The following is a 15,527-nucleotide window of genomic DNA, read 5'->3' on the forward strand; positions in this document are numbered from 1 at the left end:
ATTAAGATAATCTGCAGAAAAGAAAAAAAGGGTCACCTGGGCATACATTGTAGCTTATGCAGCTGTACTGCTGAATATGCTGTATGACATATATGAGTTTCTCCTACCCAGACCGCATGTGCATCACAACAGAAGCAGTCGGCATGGCATGTAAAAAATGCCCATGCAAACTAAGACATCATTAGCCTAAACGCAAGAAGAGCTGTCCTTGGAAGACTCGAACATGAACAGTGGTCGATGAGGCGCTCTTTTTGTAAGTACTGTTTCGCATTCCTCATGTCTTCTCTTCTTTTTTCTTCTATTGCTGTAAAATATCTTGTCCTCTTAACAGCGCACTGTTTTAATGAAAAAATTTTGCTGCTGTGTAAGCGCACGTTGAAAAACACGTCTCGCAAGCAATTATTGAATAAGGATGAGGATACAATAATGCCGGCTTGTGCAGAAATATGAGGCATCGATCAAAAACAAGAAATTAGAAACAGTGTCGCTGACAAAGTACTGCACAGAAGCGCCCTTTCCCTGCAAGTAGCAAGGTAAGGAGGCATGAAGGTTGCCTTAGCGCCACCTTGACTTGAGCTGAACACCAAGGAGGGCCTCAGCGAGGGAACCTCAGTAAGGAGCATTACAGAATATGTGACAAGCTGTCCTCCAGCAGTTGGGGCTCGTTCACTGAGGTAAGAAAGATATCAGAAGATGGGTCTAAGACACGAACAAAATATTGCCGTAAATACATCCTCGAGAAGTAACTGGTGCGCTGCTAAGTTACATCTCGGGCAGAGCAAGACCAACTATTTTACAGCAGCCTTCCACCAAAAGCAGCAGTTAATGGGGCCCTGAAACACTGTTTCAAGTAACCGTGGAATGAATTCACAGGAAGAGCTTATTGCCTCACGAATTCAACGCCGCAAAAATTTTAAGAATTTGTTCAGTGCGAGTACAGTTACAAAGATTTGTCGCATGCTGAAAGCTAAGCAGGGGGGGATGGCAGGGGCAAAGAAAAACGTCACACGGACTTCGTGACCTTGAGATTTTTTTTTTTTTTCTTTGCGGGACTTTTACAGTGCGATCACGCATACATGCATGGATAAGTCGCAGCCTCCCACGCCGGTCTCTGTAACGACCGAGTGTGCCATGTTCAAATCAGCCAATGGCTGATAGATGGGCTTTTTACAAGTGATTTTTGAGCGTCTTCTTTGATTTGTCGGGAGAAGAGAAAGCAAATTTTAGCTGACTTTTATCATTTATTGCGGATTCCAGACCACAGGCTGCGCTTTATTATTTGGCTTGCATAGTGTCAGGATCCCCTACTACCGATCAGAAGCGCTGTCTGGAAATGCTCAAACAAATTTGCAGGGCCCCTTCAACTGATACGTACGCAAGGTAGGTTGTAGAAGATTTCACTGTAAAAGATTTCATTGTACAAGATTGAAAGATGCGGACGCTCCCACGGGTGCTCGCAACACCCGTCCCCCTTCAGCAGGGACGCAGGAATCACCCAGGAAACTAGCTTTGTCACGCACATTGCAGAGGTATGCGGATCAACACACCATACGCATTCCCTCTAGTGGCTATGTCAAAGCTTTAAGAGTGAAAACCGTTGACAACTGAAAATAATGCAACGTGTGCCACAAAAAAGTATAAAACTTATTTTGATCTCTCGCCTAATCGACCATTGGTCCGACGTAACAGCACTTTTGAAGGAGAGTTTACTCAATACAAGATCAGAGTAGAAATCGACTGGCATTACAAACAAAGGTAAGGTGATACCCCAAACAACTTTTTCTGTTTTTCTCGAATTTCCAAACATCTTAGAACATTCTCTTCCAGCGTGCAAGAAAGTGACAAGTTTCTTGTATGGTAATCTGTGTTTAACTTACCTTAATTTGGGCACTCTGCACGAGTTCATCAAGTCCACTGTTCTGGCCACATTCTGCTTTGGCGTCTCGCACTCCTGCACAAGAGAAGAATAATACCATGAGACACAATGGGGTTTTTTCTTGAGCCACTGTATGCGGCTTTTATCCTTGCATCCGCTCTCCCCTTATGTATTTTTCAGGGAGAAATAAAGGATTACTTCACAAGTCCTTGCTGGCAAGCTCCAACACCCAGAAACCACCAGAAAAAGACACACAGCTATGGCAAAGAGACTCGGCAGATCACATGCCTTGTGGTAATCCATGCGAAGCAGCCAGCAAGGAATTGTTCATGCTGCATTCTCGGTTTTGAGCCAAGCGTTTCGAGGCGAGTCTATGTATTTTTGTTGTATTGTGTGCACATCATAGGCGTACCAGGAATCCTGAATACACTGGCATTTAAAGTGTATAATGGTCTTACGTAACGTCAAACTCACGTAAGAGCACCAACATTGGTATTACTGGTATTAGACATGTTAGGAGAAGACAATTATTATACACAAAATTTGTTAACATAATAATCCTTTGGGATTGTGTAACACGTATTACAGCTTGCTGAATCATAGGCATGCAAAAGTAATGTTATTATACTATTACGTCAGTGAAGCAAACACTTGAACCAGAATCAACATGACGCCTGTATGATGGAAGTACATATGTAGTGTTTATTTCCTTGTTATAAAATTTCATAGCCAGCACTGAAACTCCTACTGATTTTGCGTTGACACGTTGCAAGAATAAGGTGCTGACACTCCCCGCTCTACATAACGAGAGGGAACGGTCAGCTTGTGTTCACCAATGACTTTGAGCCACAAGTAGTTTTCGTGGCGTGAGATAGAAGACGCTAAAGTATGGAGAGTGGGTCAGGAATTTGCGTGGCGCTCATTCTGAAATTTGCGGGCAAAGGAAGATCTTCCTGAAATCTTTGTGCGGATGGAATTTTGTGACTTACAAACGATTCCATTATCTTTGAAAACACCAGAATAACGGCTAGAAGGAACTGTGAAATGACTCGTCTTATAATAGAAGCCGAACAGATTGCGGCACTCGGAGATATGTGTGTCAGCCAGCCGTTGATGGTACTTTCATAAGAAGAGTTAACATATTAGCACAAGCCTTAGATTATCACTGTAAGTGTATACATATGCATGTATGTATTTCATATTTATGCTGTTGCTTTACTCAATGTGCTTACATGACTGTGACTCGGCAGACAATTGTATAAATGTTTCCTAGTTTCCAAAAATAAAACTATGTTGGAAGTTAGCGCTCTGTCTGTCTATATGCGCCTTCATTTCTTCTTGTTTTTTACATGAGCTACAAGGAAACTTACTGAAGATGTTGCCGTGCCTGTGAGCCCTGCCAATGCATCTTTTTTTACTGACTCGTACTTTGTGATTGATTGATTGATATGTGGGGCTTGACATCCCAAAACCCCCATATGATTATGAGAGACGCCGTAGTCCAGGGCTCCAGAAATTTTGACCACGTGGGGTTCTTTAACGTGCACCCAAATCTGAGCACACGGGCCTACAACATTTCTACCTCCATCAGAAATGCAGCGGCCGCAGCTGGGATTCGATCCCGCGACCTGCCGGTCAGCAGCCCAGTACCTTAGCCACTAGACCACCGCGGCGGGGTCTCGTACTTTGTGATTCAGTGCACGTATACCTAGAGGCTGCATATGACTCCGAGTAGTGTCAGCGGCCTTGTCGCTGGCTGCACCGTTTTTCAATTCTTTTTTTGTATCTTTGGAAAGCTTCACTATAGTGTGACGATCTGGACACTTGTTCGCAGTGCGCACCGAGAAAGTTTGCTTGATCTTCCAAGCTGTCACCTTGTGTGTTTACGAAAGGGAGTGATTTTCTTGTTCTCCTGTTATTCTCCTAACCATGTTTGAGACTTTGGCCTCCTGTGTATATTTATTTATTCAATACTGCAGACTCGAGGTCCAAGCAGGGTGGTAGTACACATACAAATAACATGATTGCAAAACGAAACAATAAAGGGCGAAGAAGGTTGTTTGGTAGGTTAGTTCATTCATCACATGTATTAGTAAGACAGTTCCATTCACATATGGTTCTTGGAAAGTGCGAATACTTCAGTAGGTCTGAGCGAGCAAAATATGGGATCAAGGCCTTTGGGTGGTGGTGTCGGGTTGGTCGGCTACTAAGGGGTGTCAAATACGGGGATGGGTCTAGAGCTATTTTTTTGTTCAGAAGTTGATCAAGGAATTCCAATCTAGCTTTTTGTCTTCGCATCTGCAGTAAGGGAATGTTGTTGGCTAGCATTAAATCTGAGGGTGAGTCTAACTTGGAGTACTTGTTGAATATAAATCTAACAGCTTTTCTTTGAATACGCTCAAGAGTGTATATATTACTTTTTCTATAAGAATCCCGTACTATGCTCGCGTACTCAAAATTTGGCCGCACAAGTGCTGTGTAACAAAGTAGTTTAACATTCGTGGAAGCACTTTGAAGTTTATGTTTAAGAAGACATAGTTTACGAAAGGCAGATCAACAAACATTATCAGTATGGAGATTCCAAGATAAGTTGGAAGTGAGTGTCACAGCAAGGTATTTGTAGTAGTTTACTTGTTGCAGTGGTGAAGACCCTAATATGTATGTATACGATTGTGGATTTTTTTGGCGAGTCACTGGAAGGCACATACATTTGTTCGCGTTGAGACACAATGCCCATTTGTTGCACCATTCATATATATTGCAAAGACTAGTGCTAAGATAGTTGACATCGTTAGTGGAACGTATTTCTTTGAACAAAACACAATCATCTGCAAACAATCTTATTTCCATACTAGGGTGAATAACATCAACAATATCATTGATATAAAATAGAAAAAGCAAAGGGCCTAACACACTGCCCTGTGGTACGCCCGATGTGACCGGAAGACAGTCCAAATATTGGCCCCCTACATCAACTTACTGTTCGTGATTATTTAAATACGCAGAAATCCAACAAATGAATATTTCGGGTATACCTATTGTTCGAAGTTTGGAAATGAGTTTACTATGGTAAACTTTATCGAAGGCTTTGCAGAAATCTAAGAAGAGCATATCTGTCCTACCGTGTATATCGATGTTTAATGCAAGAGAGTGAAACAGTGCGACGAGTTGAGTTACGGTGGATAATCCTTTCCGAAAACCATGTTGATACATGGTTGATATAGAGTGTTGTTCAATACACTTGTTTATACTAGTAGCTATGATGTGTTCAATAATTTTACAACATTGTGAAGTTAGTGAGATTGGACGGTAATTTCCTAGTGCTAAGCGGTCCCCCTTTTTAAAGATGGGTACAACGCGGGCTGTCCTCCAGTCACTGGGCAGCTGGGAAGACAACAAAGAACAGCGGAAAATAATAACCAAAAACTTTGCTAGAGATAAAGCATATCGTCGTAGAAATACGTTTGGTATGTTATCAGGACCACAGGATGCCTTAGATTTTAAATTTAGCAACATAGACACCACGCCTGGATAAGAAATAAACAGTGCTTAAGCATAAGGAAAGGCTGTAGCATTAGATATACAGTTGAACACACTCTGGAAATATTGATTAAAATGCCGGGCAATGTCTCTCCGATCGGTGACGTTGGTTCCATCAATTGATATTTGGGACACAGGCCTTTTCTTTTCACTGATAAAACTCCAGAATTTACTGGGGTCATTTGTAATAAAGTTAGGTAATGAGGTTTTAAAGTAATACTCCCTAGAGCTGCGGACAGTTTGAGCGAGACTGTTGTGCGCATCATGTATCAAATCAGTCGTTGCCCGCCTTTTTTTCAGTCACTTAACTTTGCGCTTCATATGAATGATGTTGCGATTTATCCATGGTGTTTGTTAACTTTTTTGTGCTTGGAAGGCACAAAATTATCTGAACAAAAATGACACATTTGTTTGAATCGTGCCAAAAGCACGCTAACATTTACGTCATCAAAATTTGTAAGACATGTTTCTAGGTGTTCAATTATGTCTGCATCATTAGCCCTGGAAAAGTCTTTAAAGCAGCAAAATACCGGGTTTTTATGGCCAGTTAGTGGAACAAGAGGAAAGGAAGTGAAGACATAGCTATGATCAGAAAGACCTTGTCCTACCTCTACTGTTAATTCAGAGAAATAGCGGTTCAGAAACACAAGATCTAATATTGAGGGGGAATCCCTCTGTACACACGTAGGTACCCGGACTACCTGCAATAGGTCATGTATAAGCGTGATGTCAAACACTATGTTAACATGTTTTGAAGTGTTAATGCCGGCGTCAAGGCGCTCACAGTCTACTCCAGGTAGGTTCAGGTCACCAATCAGTAAGACCTTTTTACTCTCAAATTTGGCCATATAATTTTTCAGTGTGCTAAGGTATTCAGGTGTAACGTCTGGGAGTCTGTACGACTCAATTTCAACGAGACAATGACCCCAGCATGTAGCCCTAATACATAAGCATTCTATGTAAACAAGATCATCCAACAAAACACCATCGATACACTGTTTTACCAATATAGCCACCCCTCCTCCCCTAGTGCGTCTGTCTTTACGAAAAACTGTATAGGATGGGGGGAAGACGTCGTCATTAGGCAAATGCTTGTGTAGCCAAGTCTCGGTAACAACCATAATATGTGGATCATGTTGCAACAGAAGCACTTCAAACGCTTCAGTTTTATTCACAATGCTTCAGGTATTAATATTTAGTAGCCTTAACTGTTTGTTACATAGTGCTGGAATAGGTCACGAGTGTGGCTTGGAAGATTGACGGATTGATATGAATCGATGTCTAATATAAAGTTGAGCCAACTTTCCTTTCTGGCCTGTAGGCGCGTCCTCCTGCCTTCAGACTTTATGTTTTTAAAATTTGTAAGATTCTTCGCTGTCGAAGAGTCCCGAAGCAGCTTCCATGCTTTATTTTGCTTTTTACGTGCATTCCGACACTCACTGTTTCACCAAGGAACATGTTGCCTGGCGGACAGTCCAGTTTGTGGGATACACTTTTGCAGCATCAATAAGAAGTGCTGTCAAAAATTCTACAGCTGCATTTATACTTAACTCACATATATACGACCAACTTAAGCGAGTAACTTCTCTGAAGTTTTTCTAGTCCGCTTTGTCTGCCTGCCATCTAGGAATCTGTGGGGGACCATTGTCTACTGATGTGCTTAGAATGATCAGAAAGCGGTCACTTCTGAAAGGATTGTTGATCACTTTCCATTGAAGCAGGGGTACAAGCGATGGGGACACAATGCTCAGATCTATGCATGAGTAGGTTTTGTTGGCGAGGCTAAAGTATGTTGGCTCTTTCCTATTCTACAGACACGCACCCGAAGGAAAGAGGAACTGTTTGATTAAGCTATCTCGGGCATCGCAGCGAGAGTTGCCCCATAGACGATATGTGCATTCAAGTCCCAAAGGACCATATAAGGTTCCGGTAGCTCACTTATCAGGGACTCGGGGACTAGAATTCATGTTTTCTGCGACGGTACTGTGGAGGTATGTAAAGAAAGCAGATGGTGACAAGTTTGTTCAAAATAACTGCTTAAAAAGCCACTGCCTCAAGGGATGTTTGTAGTGGTAGATCTGTATATGCTACACCCTGATCAACTATAGTAGCCAGACCACCAGATGACGCTACAGCATCATTGCGGTTATTTCTGAATATTGCATAACGATGTATAAAATTGGTGTTCTTGGAATTTAAGTGTGTCCCTTATACACACAGCACTTTTGGTGAATGTTGATGTAAGAGTTCCTGGATATCTTCGAGGTTTCTAAGCAGTCCTCTGACGTTCCATTGTATAATTTGTGTATCCATTTTGAGTGTAAATGAGTGCTGTGTGTACTGAAAGAAGTATTGCAATAAACCAGGAGCCCTTGTCAGGCCCCATGATGATGGTTTTTTACTTTATGGCGCGCTTTAAAGAGCCACGCCTGTTCTTCGGTGCTGAACACACCGTTGAACTTGCTATTGTGTCCACCACCTCTGACAAGGTGCTGGATGCCCACTTGCGGTTCATGCATGCGATACACAAGCCTTAGGGCTGTCTGTGGAAACAGAAGGCCCTGGGGCTTCAGGTCCGGAGGCCTGCAAGCCTTTTTGTAGCGGAACAGCCTGAGGGGGTGAATTGCGCTGCCGCCCGTCAACTCTGTGTGGTACGTGCAGGCGCCGTGGATTTTGGTGGCACAGCCCCCTTTGGTGCCACCTCCCCGAATGAAGGACCCTGCAAAGGTAGACGCTTGCGCACCTCCCTAAACGAAATGTTTTCATTTACTTTGAGTGCGAGTATTTCTTTTTCAAGTTTCTGCGTAGGACATGTGCGAGAGTAAGCATGGTGTCCTCCGTCGCAGTTTGCGGAATGGGGAATTTCTTCTCTTCACATTTTGTCTGTAGCGTAGAAGGGCCATGTGATTGCCGAAGAGCGCCAGTGCATGAAACAAAAGATGTGGGCAATGGGTATTAGGATTGGCTATAAAGAGGTCTGAAATTCCTCACGTCAAAGGCGGGTAAAACAGAGGTAATAAAACTATGAGGGTGACATGAAATGCACAGATTGAAAGTTAGCGGCAATCGGTTGCGATGATAAAGCTGTGATAAAGCACAAATGTCTCGGCAATGTCTTTGTTTCCAAGCTCTATAAAATGGTGTTTTGTAGTTTATCTACAACAGCAGCAACCTCTCTTCATAGGTCGAGCTGCAGATTACCAGGGTAGATCACATGAAAGTTACGAATATCTTTTTAAAAGATAAGCAATGGCTTATGTTTGAAGAGTGGGTCCTTACCCGCAAACATCAATGAATGAAGAGGCATTTCCTTTCGGTAGGATTCTTTGCATTCAGTGGGTCAATGCTGCCTATGTTGACTTTTTTTCTTAACTCTTCCTCTCGAATTGACAATGTTTGTTTTTGTCGTGTCTGGATCTGTCAGTCTTGTGTGGCACATACCACATTCCATGGTATACGGGTACATGCCACAGGGTGTCTCGAGGAATGAGTTTAACAATATATGCAATAGGATTTTCATGTTATTCATGTGACAACCACACAGACATGTTTCTTAAACCCTTTTACGCTCTCACACCACTATTGGTCTACAACAAGTTAAAGAGGTGATCGTAAGAGTACCCAGACGTAGACAGCTAGCCAGATAGATACAAACATAGAACTGCTCAAAGTGCCTTAGGTGGGCATTTCTTAGCAAAACACTTACTTTCTCTGGTTGAGATTCCAGTGCACACCAGCGTTGCTACGCACGAAAAGTTACACTAGACAAGAAACTAGAAGGCAGGTAAATATAGCTTTTAGCCTGTGACAACAACAGCATTAAGACTGCACACGCTCAAGTTCCTCACGCGCACAGGTGCAATGGACACGCCCTCCATGAGCTACCATCCAAAATAAAATAAACTTAATTTTCGGACATCACTGTCACTCTGGCTTTGCTCTATCGAGATCCCCAAAACTAACGACCTGCACAGTCATACATCAGCAATTGATGACACCCGATGTAATCCTGGTCATAAACTCGTGTGCAGAGACAATCGTGAAACAACAGTTTCCCAAGGCCAGAAACCTTCTGAGCAATGCATCAAGTCCTCATGTCAGGCCATTGGTGTCCACTGTAGAGGAATTGGCTGCCTTTGATGTGGTTCCTTCAGGCCAAATCATAATACCAAGTCGATGGCTGTAAACAAGATAGTTGCTTTGGGTAATTAGGGTAACCTTAGGGTAATTTATTTATTTATTTATTTATTAGAATACCCTCAGGGCCCGTAGGGCATTACAGAGGGGGTGGGTACAACATATATAACACACAAGAAAAAAAGACAAAATAAAGAAACAAGTATCAGATGCGCAAATCAGGAAGGCAACATAAGTCAACTAAAAATGTATAAGAATTCAAGCACATACAAGACAAAGATAGATAATGGAAACTGCGTATAGTTACAAGCATTGCTGAGAAATTGCAGTCTTGAATAACAAAGGGTCTGTTATTGATACAACGGAAGAGGGAAGGTGGTTCCAATCAGCGGCTGTTTTCGGTAAGAAGGCTGCTGAAAAGAATTTGGTGCGGCAAAACGGAATGGCAACCTTATGCTGATGATCAATGCGCGATGAGTGGTATGACGGTTGTGAAATGAGGTCTCGCTTCATTGATGGATTGTGAAAAAATATCTTATGAAAAAAATGCAGTCGCGCCAGTTTCCTCCGGACAGTTAAATTGGGTAGGTCAAGGTTAGATTTCATTTCTGATATGCTAGCAGTACGGGAATAATTAGAACAAATGAACCGAACTGAGCGGTTCTGAACAGATTCTAACGCGTTAATTAAATTTTGATGCACGGGATCCCATATAGCGGACGCGTACTCAAGCTTTGGGCGAATTAGTGATCGGTATAATAGAATTTTGAGGGACAGCGGAGCGCGAGAAAAGTTGCGGCGTAAGTATCCTAGCGTTCGGTTAGCGTTATTACAGATGTAGGTAACATGCGTGTGCCAAGATAGATTGTTGGTAATGTAAACGCCGAGGTACTTATATGAAGAGACATGCTGGAGGGGAACGGCGTTAATTCTGTAGGTACAGGGGGGAGAAATAGATCGCCGGGTTATTGACATGCATTTAGATTTGTTAGAGTTGAGAGTCATAAGCCATTTATTGCACCAGGTTGAGACAGTGTCAAGGTCTGACTGTAGAAATTGGTTATCATATTCATTGTTTATTTCGCGGTAAATTACACAATCATCTGCAAATAACCTTATAGCGGAGTTAATGCTGTCTGGGAGATCATTAATATATATAAGAAAGAGTAAAGGGCCTAATACGGAACCTTGGGGTACGCCGGATGTTACTTTAGAAAGAGGTGAGTTATAGCCATTAGTTGTTACAAACTGAGTGCGATTAGTCAGAAAGCATTCAATCCATTTAAGAATGTTCGGGTCAATGTTTAAGGCACTAATTTTCAGGAGGAGTAATTGGTGAGGTACTTTATCGAAAGCTTTTTGAAAGTCAAGAAAAATGCAATGCACAAGTGAGCCGCGATCTAAAGCCGATCCTATGTCATTAGTAAAATAAAGAAGTTGGGTTTCACATGAGTAACTTTTTCGGAATCTGTGCTGGTAGGGAGTAAAAAAAGAATTTGATTCTAGGAATGAGACAAGGTTGGAGTAAATTATATGTTCTAACATTTTACAAGGAACACTGGTTAGGGAAATTGGTCTGTAATTGAGAGGAGACTGTGTGTTACCAGATTTGTGCAGAGGGACCACCTTCCCCACCTTCCAGTCAAGCGGCAAAGTGGAGGTCTGAATAGATTGCGAAAAGATTAAGGACAAGTAAATTGATGAATACAATGCAGTGTTTTTTAGAAACTTTGAGTTGATTTCATCTACGCCACAAGAAGAGGATAACTTAAGCTTGTGAATTAAATTTTGCACTCCAACGGCATCAACGGTAACAGGATACATGGGTAAAAAATCACGACTAGGCATTTGCGGCAACGCAGAAGCAGAACAACTTGAAAAAGAAGTAACAAAAAAATCATTTAATGCAATGCAACACTCTTCACAGCGAACTGGCTGCCCATCTGAGTTCGTAAGCGAAATGTTTATCTTTTCCCTAGGTTTAACAGTTTTCCAAAACTTAGAAGGGTTGGTTACAAGAATTGAAGGAAGGGTATCATTAAGAAAAACGCGCTTGGCTTCCTTGATAGCTGCTCTGTATTCGGAAAGGACAGATTTGTACACGTGCCAACGGGCTAACGAATTAGTCTGCTTTGCCTGACGGAACAACCGTTTCTTTTTATTCCGCAATTTTTTTAAGTCAGTTGAGAACCAAGGGGGGCGTTGGCGACCCTTGATAACGTATGTGGGAATGTATCGCGTGATTAAAGATTCAACTTTCATTTTGAACAAGTTCCAGTTTTGTTGAACGCTGCGATCAAAGAAGCCATCAGCAAAGCTCTCAAAATTCGATTCGAGTTCACTGTTGATTGAGTCATAATCGCCGCGTGAGTAGTCTCTTATTGTTTTGCAATTGTTTGACCGACGCCTTAAAGAACCTGTTAGATTGAAGTGCACGAAACAATGGTCACTTATGCCTGGGATATATGAAATAGAATGGACAAGGTCAGGTACAGTGGTGAGAATCAGATCAAGAACATTTGATGAATTGGGGCCCATTCTTGTTGGTTGCGTTACGAGTTGGGTAAGGTTAAAGTCTTCGCACAGTTCCACGAAATGTAAACTGTCGGCTGAAAGTGAGCTTAATGAACAGGAAGGAAGTGACCAGTTTATTTTCGGATAGTTAAAATCGCCTAGAATAAAAACAGGTGTATGCGGGTGCCTTTTGACAATATCATTCAAAGCATCATGCAGTTGCTCGCAAAACTCTGGCGTCGCACTCGGAGGGCGGTAACAGCCACAAAATATGACATTTTGATAGTTGACATGGAGGGCAACACAGACAAATTCTAAAGGTGATGCTATTGCTATATGGCTAGAAACTATATAATCAGCTACGGCTATAAGTACACCACCTCCTGGTGATTCTTCTCTATCACATCTGTAAATGGTATAATTATTTTCACAATCGAACAGCTCTACACTTGCAATGTTAGGGGTAAGCCAGGTTTCCGTTAACACTACAACATCGGCGGCGCAGTCATCAAAAATTGAAGATAATGCATCCCGTTTGTTAAGAACACTTCGTACGTTAGAATATAAAACTGAGTAGTTACGATAAGTAGCCGAGGGGTGAACTTTGTTAGGATAAGAGCGTATCTTCGTCGGCATGCGTAGCGGAGGACGAAGCTTCTGATGAGTTCTGCGCATTTGTATGCAGCTCACAAACGCTGTCGGTCACCGGAGAGTACATAAAGCACTTTTTGTTGATGTAAAGCTTATTGTACTTGACGGTATACTTCTCGCCACTCGCCCTGCCGAATTCAAAAAGCTTCTTGCGCACGCTTCTTGTTGCGCGGCAAAAATCCTCGCTGATTGACACATGAGACTCGCGAAAACTACTTCTAGACTGCAGTATGCTTTCTCGGAACTTAAAAGAAGCAAATTTTACTATCACTGGTCGAGATTTGCCAACTACGAATCTGCCTAGCCTGTGCGCGCGGGATATGCGGTCGTCGCTACTTCCCAAGTTTAGCTTCAGAGTTTCATTGAGGATTTGGCAAATTTTTTGTTCTGATTGCGCCCACGTTTCCGAATCGCAATCTTCTATTCCATAAAAAATCAAGTTTTCTCGGCGAGAACGATCTTCGAGTTCGTCAAGACGCTTGTTAACCGAAAGTACCTCCGGTACCCGTTGACGATTCGGCTCGCTGTCTGAGACCCGGACACATTTCTCAACTGCGCATAATCGGTTGTCTAATTCTGCCACTTTTTTGTTACCCTCCTTGTGGAGTATTTTCAATATTTTTGGCCAGTGTAGGATAGTACGATGTCAACATTTTACTCATCATTCAGTGAAAAATGTAAAAAATCTGCGCAACATATCCGAAGCTTACATTTTATCTTGATTCCAATGCCACCAGCACAAAAGACGAAAGATAAGTCAAACATCTTAGTGCCAGATTTGTTTTTCTATATCAGAATTTTTTTTTGTTCCTCTTTGTAATCTTCCATCTGGTTGTTTTGTTGAGGGGCTTTTAAATTTTGTGACTGTCCTCGGCCTATTATGGCGAAAACTGTATATGCCTCACCATACACAAAAAGTCATGGTCGACGTCAGCGCAAGTGCTGCAAAAAAATCATTACATTATGCTGTCGCCTCATGATAATGTGGCTGGCATGACATATCGCAGTATTATTTTTATGCAAGCATGAAGTCACTGTGGCATCACAATGTGACATCAAAAGATGGCATTATCAGATGTTATGGTCCCACAGTAATAGGTGGGCGGATCTTGGAGGCACCTCATATGCCTGAATAGAGTGCATGCTTTCTGTATGTTATCACTCTTATACCGCACTACTTCTAGGTGTAGGGTAAAACGTAGAGTAATAGAAAAACTATGAACCATCTCTCCGAAAGAAACCCTGATGGGATGCGAAGCAGCAGCGGTGCGCATGGCGTTGACGTTGACCTGGTTAAAACTGGCGTCGACGCAGGTGCTGGAAGAACGATCTGAAGTGAAACTTCGTGTAGCGTTTACTCGAGTAAACGTTTGTTTGAAATGCAAATACACAGGAAGCAGTACACATTGAAGACGCTTGTGCTCGTCTTCCTTGGCTCCCGTCTTGTCAGTGTTACCCGCGCGCCGTCTGTATTCTCGAACGCGATCATTGTTCTTGACTCACACCTCATTGGTGTCGCTGGTCTTCCACTGCCGACGCTTCTGTTTGGCTTTCCTGGCTTGCGTCTCGTCAGGTCACCATTCGCAAACGCGATCGGCTTCGCTAACCCTCACAACGCCGGCGACAGCCGGGAAAGGTACGTGCACACTGGCAGGAAGCATGCCGCGACGGCCCCATGCCCATCGGCGCGACAAGCAGTGGCGCGCTGCCCATATCGTCAGTGCCGCGAGATTCTCGAGCCGCACAGCTGTCAGCTCGCGGCTTCTTCTAGCCAACAGATGGAGAAAGATAGCACATGTGAGATGATGCCTATGTGGGGAGTAGACTCGAGCCTTGCGAGCAGTAGAGAGGCTGAAGCGAGAAAGAGCTGACACATAGCAAGCGCACGACAGGTGAGAAAGAGAGACATCTGTAGCGTGCATTCGATGGCAGTCGCCTCCTTCAAAAATTTGTCGACGCTTGAAGGCGGGCTCTACACGAGACGGTACAAGGAACTGCTCCTTGCATGACGTGGTTGATCTTCCTGCTTTCAGACATACCATATTTTTTTCGCATAATTTGTACCTTTGCACAATTTGTGCGCCCCTAATATTTTGCCAGCTTTACGAAGAAAATCCTTTTACTCGCATATTTTACGCTCCCCGACTCACCCAAGCAGGCTCACCAGCAATGATATTTTAACTGAGCCGGCTCAACGGCGCACAGGCAATGATATTTTAGACCTTTGGATTCCTTGAACGAGTGTGCTGGCGCCCGCCTCGCTGAGCAGGCCAACACAATCAAACAGGCTGCGAGTACGAAGCTCCTTTTTCCGAGTACTTCCCCCCGAACTATAGCCCCTAAAATATGTTCTAGCCACTATAAATGAACTAGGGTCCCGAGAACACCGTACCCACCGGAACTGCTCGAGCGTTTGCCTCCCTCCCCCTATCTCTAGATCTCTACCATGAGAACGTACACTCATGGCATGGCACGAACAACTTTCTGCATCGGAGGCGTCTGAGCACCTGTCGCACCAGTCACGCCAACTGTTCCCCTCGTTTTTTGAGTCTGCGCTGCAACGCACGCTTGGTTGATTTCCGAAGTTTGACTTTTGCCATTCGTCTGTCGCCTTTTCACTGTTCTCTTGCGATGGCCTACGCTAATTATATACATACAGCAACATTCAAGTTCGCTGTTGAGAAGCTTGCTGAAGAAAACTGGAACCGTGCTGCCGCCAAGCACTTCAACTGAACTGCAGTGCGTGACAATCGGTGCGATTGGTACCAGAGAAAGCAGAGTGCACATTTGCCAATACGATTTCTCTGCC

At 43.2% G+C, this 15,527-nt stretch overlaps 1 protein-coding gene across 6 annotated transcripts in view; it reads right to left on the bottom strand.

Moving 5' to 3' along the window:
- The window catches only part of LOC119169109 (zinc finger protein 800), a 93,595-nt gene that overhangs the window by 56,406 nt on the left and 21,662 nt on the right, over positions 1–15,527 (bottom strand). For all 6 annotated transcript variants that reach the window (XM_075886413.1, XM_075886414.1, XM_037420212.2 and 3 more), the window contains one exon: positions 1,878–1,951. In XM_075886413.1, the coding sequence (XP_075742528.1) occupies positions 1,878–1,951 (74 nt within the window). The remainder of the gene's footprint in view (positions 1–1,877; positions 1,952–15,527) is intronic.

Source organism: Rhipicephalus microplus, chromosome 2 (genome assembly GCF_043290135.1).
Source record: "Rhipicephalus microplus isolate Deutch F79 chromosome 2, USDA_Rmic, whole genome shotgun sequence".
Taxonomy (NCBI): Eukaryota; Metazoa; Arthropoda; class Arachnida; order Ixodida; family Ixodidae; genus Rhipicephalus; species Rhipicephalus microplus.